Source organism: Cryptotermes secundus, unplaced genomic scaffold (assembly GCF_002891405.2).
Source record: "Cryptotermes secundus unplaced genomic scaffold, Csec_1.0 scaffold31, whole genome shotgun sequence".
Classification (NCBI taxonomy): domain Eukaryota; kingdom Metazoa; phylum Arthropoda; class Insecta; order Blattodea; family Kalotermitidae; genus Cryptotermes; species Cryptotermes secundus.
The window spans coordinates 2,177,992-2,191,180 of NW_019743147.1; the positions used below are offsets into that span (position 1 = coordinate 2,177,992).

The following is a 13,189-nucleotide window of genomic DNA, read 5'->3' on the forward strand; positions in this document are numbered from 1 at the left end:
CAGCGTTCCCGTTCACAATTTCAGAAAGTATTTTTACTGTACGTCACGCCGTAATCTGGTATAAATTCATTTCATTACCACGGTTTCTATAAAATCTACAGAGTTAATGTACCAATTATGCTGTTAACATCGTTGCTTTTAGTGCGCACGCGAACTATACCGACCGAGCGACCGCCGCTTGTCGGCGAAGTTAGTGCCAACTTTTGCGGATAGAGGGTGTCGCATGGTCAGCACAACGGATTTCCACGGCTGTTAATCTGTTTTCTAGACCGGAGGCGCTACTTTTCCAACCAAGTAGCTCCTCAATTATCCTCACGAGGCTGAGTGGACCCCATTCCAGACCCACTACTTCTAAAAAATCTGGTAGCGCCGGGAATCGAACCCGGGACCTCTGAATCTGTAGCCAGGAACTCTGATCACTAGACCACAGAGGAGGCCCGTGGTGCTGTAATCGTTTTATTATCATTGTTATTATGAAATATATATTTACTCACTGTAACGGCATCATTGTCGCAAGGATCCCATTGTTGTCACAAACTCATTGTTATCACGTTCCTATTATTTTCACTGTCCGATTGTTATGACCATGTTAGGTGGGTCCCATGTCACCATGACATGGCGCGTCGTCAGGTTCCGGAAGGAGACGGCCTCCAGAGTTGGAGGGTAGCTGCTAATATATTGAATAAGCAGTCGCGGGAAGCCAACAAGGGGTGATCCTCCAGCTTCGGTTTGGGCATGGCGCTAAGAACTCCTCACTATAAAAATAAAATTGTTACGAAAGATCACAAGAAGCTTCGGACCTAGACGGATTCTTTGGATAAACGACCTAACAGAAAACAAAGACGTAGGTGTGTGGACAGTATTAAAATGGATCTTGGAGAAATAGAATGGGGGTCGTATGGACTGGTTCGATCTGGCTCAGGATAGGGACCAGTGGAAAGCTGTTGTGAACACGGTAATGAACATAAAATGCTGGGAAGTTCTTGAGTAGCTGCACAACTGGCGGCTTTTCAAGAAGGGCTCATCTCCATGAGTGAGTGAGTGATCCGATTGTTATGATGCAATTGTGACGATCAAGTTGTCGCCATGATCCAATTGTTGTCACAACCTCATTGTTGTGATGATCCTACTTTTTAACTAACCTGTCGCTATGATTCCATTGTTGTCACGATCTCAGTGCCTTCCTTACGGAGGAAATAATGGGGAACTAAGTTGAACTGGACTCGAACCCATGCACTTAAAGACAAAATTGACAATTTGCCTGTGGTTGTGTCCCCAAGAGGGACAGCTTTACCATAAAAACTTTTTCAAAGACGCGAAGTTTGCGAGAAGAGCGTGGGACTTGCGGACTTTGACAATTTTATAAAAATATGTGAAAGTATTTTATGTTATAATATCCTGAAAATTCCAAAAAGTTGGTGAAATTTTTTTGGCTAGTTAAATGCTGAGATTGCACCAATTTCAGAGTCGTTAGACAGCAAAATATGGTCATGAGTCCCGCGGACTTGGAATCCAGAATCATGTCTTCACTGGCGAGGACCAGCAGCAATTTACTCGACCGACCGACTAGTTGAGCTCGCTGCTTCATCGAGTTAGTTACGTGATGGCTGAACAAACCAATATTTTCCGATATCCAAGAGACCGGCTCCTCGCCTTGTTTAACACAGGTGGGCTAGGCCTGCTGCATACTGCAGCCTTGTACGTGGCTGAGGCCATCGCGTGTTACTGCAAACTGCTACACAATGTTGTCAGGAACTTTGAGTCGCGTTCTGAAGCCGTCGTGATCAGTAGGGACGCCAAACTGACGGGTCTGTCTGTTGCCGATCACTGCTCCCTGCACCACCGCTCGGGTACCTAGAGAGTCCATGGTCGTCTTCCTGCGTCGCGGTGCTGCCTCCAGACCCCTGGTGGAGTATTCCGATCTCTATTGCACCCCGAGACGCAGCCGAACTTATGGTGACGTTACCACCAACACCAGTCGCTGCGGCCACTATATTTGCCGTGTCGTCATCCTGGTGCTGGTAACACTGTAGCGAGTCTCCCAGTGACGAGCCCGTCTTTGAACTCCCGTGCAGGTCGTTAGGAGATGAATTGCTGTGAAGATGGAGGTGGATTTGATTCTGGTTGACAGTTGAGTAGAGATGTGGATAGAACACCATCGTAGGCGGTCCGGCGGGGTTGCTAATGTACGGAGCGGCGGCTTGAGGGGCCGGAGGACCTGGGTTTGATCCCCCGCTGGGGTTACTAGTAGTACTGGTATAATAGTTGGGGTAGTTGTTGGGGTGGTGGGGATGATGTGGGTGATGAAAGTTAGTGACAGATGCTGCTGGCGCCTGGTGACTGCTCCATGAACCAGCTGAAGGATGGTGGTACGATGTTCCGCCGCAATTGAGTCCCGGCGCTGCTGTCAAAACAAAACAAGTCTGTTAAAATAAAAAAACAGAAAACTACTCACATTGAGGTATGAGTAATGTCTCAGACTTGTGTATGAACTGTTGCGTTTCCTGTAAAGTCATAATTTTCTTGAGAAACAAATTCTTGTTTAGTCACTGTAAGTAAATCAGTGGTTTCTAACTATGGTTCACGAACCCCTGGCGGTATGCCAAAAATTATGGCGAACAGGGAGCATTTTGTGCGTCAGTATTATTCTTGGATGAATATGATTTTTTTTTATAGTCGGGCTCAACTGTATAGTTTAAATTTCGGTGATTTCCATCCAATTCAGGAGAAAAAATTATTTTGGAAACATCATGGGCTTTACTTGACACGTTAAATGAGTGTTTGAGACAAGACTGAGGAATTATAACGTTTGCTTAGAAATCTTGTGATGACTTCGGGTGTTCTTTTTTGCTGTTTCTCAGACAGAATGTCCATCATTGTTGCCCTTTGGTTCTTAAGCTTGCTTTAAGACTGGGGTGGCCTGCAGTGATGCCAATCCTTATTGGCATCGTAAAACACGTTCACGGTAGATTGCAGTGCTATCTGTTGGGGTCAGTGTGAACTACATACTCTGCACGAACAACAATCCTTACAAACTACGATACAAGTATGTTTTATTGTGTGTCTAAAATACGTATCTGTGACGCAGGTTGTTACATAAATAGCAAATTACTAAATTCTATTGTGAACATACAGTGGTAACCAAGACGATCTCGTCGAAGGAATAGGACTTTTCCTCCTTAACCTTGCTTACACAAACTATGAAGCATTCTTACAGATATTCCAGACAGAGTCTACTTACTGGGCGTGGTGTTATATACATTTGGGGCAGGATTTGTAGCGTCGGGCCCCGCCGGATATCGATGTCCAGCCGCTGGGCCCCCGCTAGCCCCCAACAGACTGCTACTACTACACGACATATTGTCCAGGTCTCCTGGTCCGGGGGGCGATACTTTGTGTGGCGGCGGCGGTGGCGTCGAGAACATGGCGCTGTAGTCGCTGCCGCCTCCACCACCCCCGCTGCCGCCAATACCTCCACTCGAATGCTCCGATAACACTGTAATAAGACAGGAACGAGAGATAAGTCGTGCATTTGAATCCTCTCTGTCAGCATCTTGGGTTACGGTGTATCTTCAAGGAGCGGAAACCTTGTGAACCTGATGGTTCCTCATCTGATATAATACTTTAGAATAGTAAATACATGTACAAGTAAGTCAGATCCTGTAAATTCCGTCAAATGTCGTTTAATCTTCGTATATGCCTGTATTTTGTTAGCCTACTTTCCTCATTTTGAAAAATAAAAGGAGGCTTATGAGATCACCCCGTCTGTGTATCCCCCATAATTTTTGCTAGGAGGCTCAATGTCTCTGTGTCTATTTCTGTAGCCTCCTAATTATTTTCATTTTTTCCTTGGCCCATGTCGTCACAGAGGAAAGTAGGTCATTAGTTCTTCCCAGAACTACTTGTTTCTCTGATTTCAGTACTTCCTCAGCGCTGCGTGCGAGAAATAAGTGACCTTACAGCTACTAGGTTACGGGCTGGACGGCCGAGCATTCGGGGTGTGTTTCCTGCCGTTGGAAATTATTTTTTCTCCTCTACACAGCACCCAAGCGGCTCTGGGTCTCACCCAGCCTCCTATCCATTGGGTATAGGGGACTCTTTGCCTCAGGTTAACACGGAAGGGGCGTGAAACTGACCACTCACTTCCAACTAGTGCCGAGGTCAAAAATGATCTTCATGGCTTGGTGCTTAATTAATCAAACATAGGGCCAACTTTACGTTTTTCCTATACCTTATAGTCCTAAAGGGGTTTGTTGATCCGTGGCTCCGCCTGTGTATGGCTTTGGTAAGCCCCGCACAGACGGAAGAATTTAGTGCTCTTGCAAAATTCACATTTGAGCACCAGACAGTGATACCTGCTGTCGCATGCTCAGGTGGTCAGAGAACAGTTATAGTGAAACATAACTCGCAAGTGACATGACTGTCAACCAATGCTGTGTCGAGACGGACAGCGCTGAGTGCTGATACGAGGTAACATTAAATTCCAGCTGGACTGTAGTTCTAATACCATCTTAACATCGCTTCGCACCCCTACTGGGTCACCTGTTGGTATAGTCCTGCAGAAAGCTTACCGGTGGGCAGATGTCCCATTGAAGTGGGGTCTAATGTTGAAGGCGGGACAGCGACCGGTCCCGGTAGATCACTGCTGCAGGAATAAGAGAACGTCGGTTGCAGGGGTGAATATGGAGGGTAGGGCGATGGTCCGGCAGAAGTGTAACCTCCCCAAGGAGGATCCGAGCACCCCGCTCCCAAACTGCCCCCAGCGCTTGAATCTGTAAACACAATTTCATAACATTAATAAATTCCATACAAGAACTCTGCAGCGCTTCCCAGATTCTAGCGGACGGCGTTCACTGTGGCGTCGAATGCCATGTTGTTGGTCCCTTGTCACCACGGCATGGCGCGTCCTCAGGTTGCGGATGGAGGAGACGGCCTTCAGATATGGAGGGTAGCTGCGAATTGAATAAGTAGTCGCGGACAGCCGACAAGGGGTGGTCCTCAGCCACCACCCAGAAATAAATTATGAGTTCTTCATTGTGGAAATTAGGTACTTTCAGCGATATTTTTCTGAGCGTTTTGTTATCGGATATTCTGAACGTCACACATTCTGTCAGTGTATCTGGAACATTTCGACGCTGCAGCCTACTTGAATACATCACGGCCCTCGAAATCTCGTAGCCCAAGTAGGCCCTAAGTCGCCTATCCATGTAAAACTATGTTCGTTCTGTTGACTACGCCATAGCTCAAGTGGTTAGTCGAGGATTTCCACAGCGGCGGCCCTGGTTCGATCCCGGGTCTGGTCAAGTGGGGTATGTGGTGAACAAAGTGGCGCTGAGGCAGGTTTTCTCCGAGTATTTCGGTTTCCCCTGCCAGCTTTCATTCCACCAATTGCTCCACAATCACCCTCACCTATCATCTGGGGCTGGTGCAATAGGCCAGAAGTGGCCGCAGTACAAGGCACTTAGTCCCACCCCACTAGCAATAAAAAGATTTTCGTTCTGTTCGCCGTTTTAATAGGCATGGGTGCTGACAGGTGGGGGACTAAGTCAGGCGTCTAGATAAAACTGGAAAGTGGAGGAAATTCACTAAATATTAATATTAATTATTACAATTATTCTTTTACCTTCAGTATTCTGCATCGATCAATAGAACAGCCCTAAACCGCCTAGAAGCGAGACTTGAACACATTTTCCGGCCCTACCCGGAAAATGGCTTTCCCTCGGGAACGAACTCTGGTTGTGCCCTTGCCATTAGGCCTACGCTATAGCTCACAGTGAGCTTAAGCAGATTAACCTTTCGAAACCTGAAATTCATCTACGTGTAAATACTGTGACGTATTTATTTTAACTCTTCTTTAGAACCACTTTGCACGGACCGAATAGAGAACATTTTCCCAAAAATTCCTCTATTGTTGTATGCGGACCTGTTGCCGCGGAAATTTGTTGCCGTTGCCTAGCATTGGACATCTCTTCTGGCTCCACTATTCCGGCCTTCAGGCTTCATGTCACAGTACTAAAAAAATCAGCTCTTACCTCACAGGAAACACATTACGTCTCCGTTACGAAGACCAGTCGGTTAATGCAGTTTAGGGAAATAATCGTTGTTTATCCTGAGAATAATTCGAATCAAACAATCCCACACTTTATAGCGAACATGCATAATTCTTGAACGTTAACGCGGGTGGTACATCTAGTTACCACTGCGTTTTGAAGGGGTTTAACATCTTAAGACAGTTAAAATATGACAAATTCGGAAGACCAATGAAAAAAATTAGATTAAAAATAAACTGCTATGTTCTAAAAAAGCGAAATACACATATAACAAGCGTACGGAAATTCCACAAACAGCGAGACAGCAACGCTTTAACATTGTAAATATGAGCTCAGGACAATGAGATGAGCCAGGAATAAAAAAGTCACTGATACCAACACAATTTATGAAGTACTGTTGAATATGTAAAAACGCATTTGGGTTCAAAACTGTCGTGTCACACACATTGAGAACTCTGTAATATAATCATAATCATCATCATCGGCAAAACGGCCCTTTTAAAGCAATAACACTTCCTTTGAAGATTCTGCCAGATTTGTCCATTCCTGGGAATTAGACCATCCAGTTTAAACTTCTTTGGACTTTGCAACAATATTTTTTTTTTATGGAGCAAGCTCGTCAGCCTTGCATCCAACCCCTCAACCTGGAGGACTAGGTCTCTGTATTTATGTTCCCCAGTGACAGGGTGGCCCAATTATGCCCGCAGGCACCGGGTTGCCTTTTCGTCGCCTTCTACGCGTCGCAGGGCTGCGACGGAAGTATTCTAACCCGTCTCCACACGGGGACTGTTAATATGCAGTTAACATATCAAGGAACAAGGTGATATTTCTTCGCGTTTGTTTAGAATAATTGTGCGCATTCCTAGTTCCTTTTCGTGAAACTACTTCGGATTATGTGTTCAAGTGATGGTTGATGTGTAGTCTTTTACGAGGAAACCTGTCTTGTAGCAAGAACGTCGGATGAGTGTGCGTGCGTGCGTTTGAAAGCGACTGGTCCATGCAGATCCTTGTCTCTGGAGTGAATGATTCAGCACTTTGCCGGATGACGTCTGCCTCGGCTTCACTGAGCGTAGGCTAGTCTGTAATGCTAACTTCGCGAGAAATACGAGATGCGTCACAATCTCGGATGTAGGTCACACAGCTGGGGGAATTCTCTCTCTACATTACGCCTGCTTTTTATTCAGCGAGTTTTGGAGTTCGAAATTTCAAGGTCAGGGACTGGTTTTCTTAGAAGCATTCAAAGGATTGATTACGCAGTAAACGTTTGTATTGAAACTGGCGATTTGGATTAGAACATGTTGGACCTGAGACTCCACTTGTGTTTGGCTTATCTTTCGACCCCGATGATGGAGGCGATGTGTTCCTCCGTAGCGTCTGTATATATCTCGGTATATCCCTGAAGACAGTACTTTTCATAGATCTGACTGGTTTACAAGTGTTAGAACATCGTTTGATTTATGGAATGGCCAGAGATTTTGACGAGTTTGCAATGAAAATTAGCAAAAATTCTTATAATAGTTTCCACGTTAATTTGTTTGGCTCTGTAAGATTTGAGGTTTTCACGGCGGTGACTGTGAAGAATGTTGTCTTCTGGGATGTGGATATTTTGTTAACCGACGTTTTGGAGGACGTATCGCCTCCATCTTCAGGGTATAAATATCCGAGAGCGAGAAACCAGCGTGAGCATGTGGCTACAGACTGAGTCACCAGTCGAAAACACCCAGCTATATAAGAACAGGAAGGGAGCGAGAGGGGACCATGTGGCTGGGTGTTTTCAACTGGTGACTCAGTCTGCAGCCACCTGCTCACGCTAGTTCCTCGTTCGCGGATTGTTTATACCCTGAAGATGGAGGCAATACGTTCCTCCAAAACGTTGCTTTACACAATATCTACAAAGCGTCACATCCCAGAAGGGGCATTCTTCATTGTTTGGCCCTGTCCTCACGTAATATATTGAGAGCCGCTAAATATATTTCCATGAAATATTATATTGGGAACTTCTTGATAAAATTTGTTGATATAGCCCGAGTTTCGTTAAGTAAAATCTGACTAAATAGCGGACACTTCACACGAAGACATGCATACATTTGCGCGCGCATCTGAAGCGCAACTCTCTAAATACTTTTTATCGGAGTGAAAACCATTTCGTACAAAAGATGTGGAGAAAGAATCTAGAAACTGGTTTTATTTTTAATATACTCGTATTTTTCCTTAAATTTAACGGGTTTAGAAATAAATAAACCAAATAATATTTATGTTGTGTCATCTCATTACCCCACACTCTACAGGCGGTAACAGAGCGAACGCGACTGCGCTATGCGTGCATTTCCTAACTTGCGGTTACTTCACATCGACCTGGACCTTTACCCAAAGATCTAAGGCATGGTGCTTAGGCAAAAAATTAATTTTTCTTGTATTTACAATATATTATTTGAGTGAATGATTGATCAATTCTTATGGTTGCAGCAGCGGCCTCCGTAGTCTAGGGGTAACGTTCCCACCTCGTGATTCAAGGTACGCGGGTTCAAACCCGGCGGAGGTCGTGGAATTTTTAAGGGCGGAAAAATTCAGGGAACAAGTCCTCCGGGAGGGACTTTAAGCCGTGGGTCCCGTGTCGTAGCTTTACGGCACGTAAAAGAACCTCACGTCTCCAAAGGAGGCCACTGAGCAAAATTACGGACGTTTCCCGCCCAACAGTAGTCTCTAACACCTCCGGTAGATGGGGGAAGCATTAAAGATACCACTCAGCTAGTAGAGGCCGATGTCGCTGGCTGGGCGGGACTGATGGTAAGCACCAGTGCCGGTAGGATATAGAGACTGGTAGCATATCATAGAGGGAAGCACAATGGACCAAGACAGGTCTAAGTGCATGGGGAAACCCACCCTCTCCAATAACTAACTAAGAAAGAAATAAAGAAACTAATAAAGAAAAATTTTCTTTGGGTGCTGTTTACTTTCTGGTTGAAAATGTGAGGGTCTATGACGTTTCGATGGCTGATTTTGTTTCTGTTTTCACGTAGAAGGGAAGAATAGAAAACTTTTGGGGAGTCAGATAAAGAGTTCTTATCTCTGGGACTATTCATCTCAGGTTGCATACTTCCGCGGCGACAGGCCGTTTCATGTTCTGAAGTTTCGCCTCGTCCTCGTTTAAATATGGCGCGAATACTTTATACAAAATTATTCCCCCGCATTGCATTGTTGTCTGTACGTCACGAAATCTCGTTGTATTAAGAAACTGTATAAGGAAGGCGGTGTTTAGAGACGTAAAAGAACTCGTTCGAATGGATCGTGTGCCACTTGTGCAGGAAAGACACTGCAAGAACCTGGAGGTGCAGAAGGAATTCCTGGAACCTGTGCTTGGGATACCAGCACTGGGGCGCGGGCCTGCGCATTATCCATTTCACTGTCGTTTGCTATGCTTCAGTAACCTTTCTGCATAGAACACAGGTTTCAGACCATCTGGTGAGATTGGGTTTTCTTCTTATATGTTCCGAATTTATTTCTCACAATCACAGTTGGTCATGCCTCATTGTATAGCCCATTTAATTTAATTAATGCGTTGTTATAATACGGCGAAGTTGTGTTAAATGTTCTGTCCTGGTAGACAGGCATGCTGCAGTGGTTAAAAGTTAACGTATCTCGATGACACCGGTTAGCCTAACGGGCTATTAGATGGAGGTCTGTTGTAACAATTTAATAATAATAATTAATAATAATAATAATAATAATAATAATTTCTGGAAAGGGCTAATAAAGAGCTTCATAACTTGTACTCTTCTCCAAGCATAAATAGAAAGATCAAGTCAAGGAGGATGATATGGGTAGGGAATGTAGCACGAATAGGGGAGAAGATAGGATATTGCTGGGAAAGCCGGAAGGAAGGAGACCACTGGGAAGACCAAGGCGTAGGTGGGTGGACAATATTAAATTGAATGTTCGAGAGATAGGATGGGATGGTATGAATTGGGTTGATCTGGCTCAGGATAGGGACCAGTGGTGGGCTCTTGTGAACACTGTAATGAACCTTCGGGTTCCATAAAATGCTGGGAAATTCTTGAGTAGCTGCAGAATTGGCGGCTTCGCAAGAAGGGCTCAGCTCCATGAGTGAGTGAGGGGAAGGGCTAATCGCCTACTTCTGATCCTGAGCCTCACGTTAGGACCTACGGTCAGTAGGCCAGTCTGTCTTGGAATAAAGCACCCATCTGGGACTTACAACCAGATTTTTATTACTGTCAGACAATTGCGGATTTGTTTATGTCGCGCTCTCTCTGACGAGAGGACGGGTCTGTAGTTTACAATTGCTGCTGTCCCTCGCCAGCGCAGTCATTCTCGGGTCCGAGTCCCGTGGGACTCACGACCATATTTTCTGTCTGATTCGAGACTTCCCTTTTCTTCTCCTCCTATGACTCTCATGGCTACTGTGGAGGTATTCGATCCTGCCTCTACACTGGATTCGCCTACCCCCTTTTCACTATATTGAGTATCTGTTGGGGCACGGTCCACATAGAAAACACAAACAGTTTTATTTGTGTGTGTTGCTGTTGAAGGTGCTGCGTAGCAACGTCTGTCTCTGTTGGGTCCATTATTCCGGTTTTTAACTGCTGTGGGAGGGGGGCACAGACAGGAAGGTCATCCTGTACCGCCATTAAAGTTAATTTGAAGGTACTGGAAATATCTGACAGGTAGAAGGCAGAAAGGTAAAGTTGTCCTTGTGCTTAACAACTTAAACACTACACCATGAAGGCGTATGGGGGAGTTGGTGTATATATCCACATTTTCTTGACCTCGGTACTAGTTGGAGGTGAGTGGTCAGCTTCACGCCCGGACCGCTTTACCCCCGGGGAAAAAGCCCCCGGTACCCATTGGATGGGAGGTTGGGTGGACCCAAGAGCCGGTCTTGACAACATGGAGAAGAGAAAATTCTTGACCCTACCGGAGCTCGAATTCCGACCTCTTGGTCGTCCAGCCCGTGGTTAGTCGCTATACAGACTGCGGTATTCCGGTTCATAAGTGTTAATGTAAAAATAAAAAATTTCGAAATAAAATTTCTGACGCTGTTTCAAAATAATATTACTTCTTACATGTTAATTACAGAGAGTTTCATGGAGGTAGGCCTAAGCCCACTGAGGCTGTAGTGCCAATGTTAAAAAAACATGTTAATTACAATGTTAATTTCTAGGATTGTAAAGTAAAAGCGGGTCTCATGCTGCCCCAAGGTCGCGTACACAGGTATCACCAAGCTTGGCATGCTACTTCTGTCTGTCACTGTACATGATTTTCTTAATATCTGTGAAGTCCGATACCTCACTTCCTGTAAATATGGGATGCCCATGCCTCCACGGGGCACGCTGTCGGTTTCTATCGAGGTAAAAATAACATTTACGCTCACAGCAAATTAACTAAAACATAGGCTTGGGGTAGGTTATTTTCTGGGTAAATATTTCTATAGCGGGGTTGCAACCGGATGTACTACAGGTTGTCTCTTTACTTATCAAACCGAGTTACTTCTTCAGGGCACACGTGAGTTCCTTGCTGGAAGGTTGCCTTCAGGCTGCAGATATTCCCATCTGACAGAGCAAGTTCAGTTTCGTCACACTGTATAATTCAGACGTCTCCTTGCAAAATGTCAAAGTTCTTGCAGGATTGGGTTCCGGCTGACCGCTCTTGTTAAAAGAACATCAATGGAAATGTATACTCCACATGGAGTACACCACAGAGTACACATGCTTTTCGAATGCGCCGCTTCCTACTTTTGGTGCCGGGGTTCGATTCCCGGAGTGGGAAAGAGATTTTTCTCTTTTCCATGACGTCTAGACCGGCTCTCGGGCCCACCCAACCTCCTGTCTAATTAGTATCGGGGCTCTTTCCCTTTGGGTAAAGTGTCCGGAGCGTGAAGCTGACTACTCACTTCTATCTACTGCCAAGGTCACTTACGGAGATATACCTCCACTCACCCATACGTCTTTATAGTATGGTGCATAATTAATTAATCACAGGGACAAGCTTAGGCCTACTTAAATCTTTACTGGCTTTGATGTTCCTCTGCTGCAAATAAAAGTAAATGTAACGAAAGGCCGCGCCATAGCTCAAGCGGTTAGTCGCTGGCTTCCCACCGCGGCGGCCCGGGTTCGATCCCGGGTCTGGACAAATGGGATTTGTGGTGGACAAAGTGGCGCTGGGGCAGGTTTTCTCCGAGTACTTCGGTTTCCCCTGCCAATCTTCATTCCACCAATTGCTCCACAATCACCCTCACCTATCATCTGGGGCTGGTACAATAGCCCAGAAGTGGCCGCAGTACAAGGGACTTAGTCCCACCCCACTAGCAATAAAAAAATACTGTGAGAGACCAAGTTTCACACCAATACAAAACTAGAGTCAAAATTGCAGTTGTGATTCATTTTACCGATTCATGAAAATCGCTATGTGAGTCTGGAGGGACCGTTTGTAAATGTGTTGTATTCGTACTTGGCAACGAAGAAGTTCCCAAAGTACCGTGTATGGGAGAAATGTAGGTGAAACTCCACGCGTTCATACCCCCGGCATTAGGTGTAGGTGGATGCTCATCTTCACGCTAATGGACGCTGGAACAGGGGAAAACAATCCGGGGATCTGGCCTCTTCGTGGAATTTTGAAACGAAAATAAAAGTTGAAAAAAATAAATGTTCTAATACAAGTATTAATACTGAAAATTGCTTGTGGCGCCATGAATATTTCAATGCAGACATCCACAACCCCAATACAGTGCATAATAACATTCTTATGCATCATGACCAAACGTTGGACTTAAGGTTATCACATCGGTGACCTATGAAGCATAGGATCTTCTGGGTAGAGACGCCATGTAGTTTGGTAAAGTCCATTGCGGTTTCGGAGGATTGAGACGATGCGATCTCCCCGAAACATCGGTGGACTGCTAGCAAACTACACGTCATTTTAATCCAGAGAGCCTGGAGGCTTTGGATAAAGAAAAATCTCGTTCCCCTTGCCGGCAATTGAACCACGGTCGTCCAGCCCGTAGCGCATCGCTCTACCGACTAAAGCAGCCCTGTCCAACGCGGCGCCCTCCGTAACCGCATATAATTGAGCCGATTTTTAATATTAATTCAAATTGTAAGACAAGAGACATTTTTGAACGTCTG

At 45.3% G+C, this 13,189-nt stretch overlaps 1 protein-coding gene across 2 annotated transcripts in view; it reads right to left on the reverse strand.

The window, feature by feature from the left end:
• Positions 1-975: 975 nt before the first annotated feature.
• Positions 976-13,189, reverse strand: part of LOC111873714 (runt-related transcription factor 1-like) — a 195,136-nt gene continuing 182,922 nt past the window's right edge. Inside the window, exons 4-6 of one of the 2 annotated variants that reach the window (XM_023868649.2) lie at positions 4,572-4,772; positions 3,242-3,496; positions 976-2,401 (exon numbers count right to left, since the gene is read on the reverse strand). In XM_023868649.2, the coding sequence (XP_023724417.1) occupies positions 1,785-2,401; positions 3,242-3,496; positions 4,572-4,772 (1,073 nt within the window). In that variant the 3' untranslated portion in view covers positions 976-1,784. Of the gene's footprint in view, positions 2,405-3,241; positions 3,497-4,571; positions 4,773-13,189 lie in introns of both variants that reach the window. The other variant, XM_023868648.2, reaches the window with a different exon arrangement.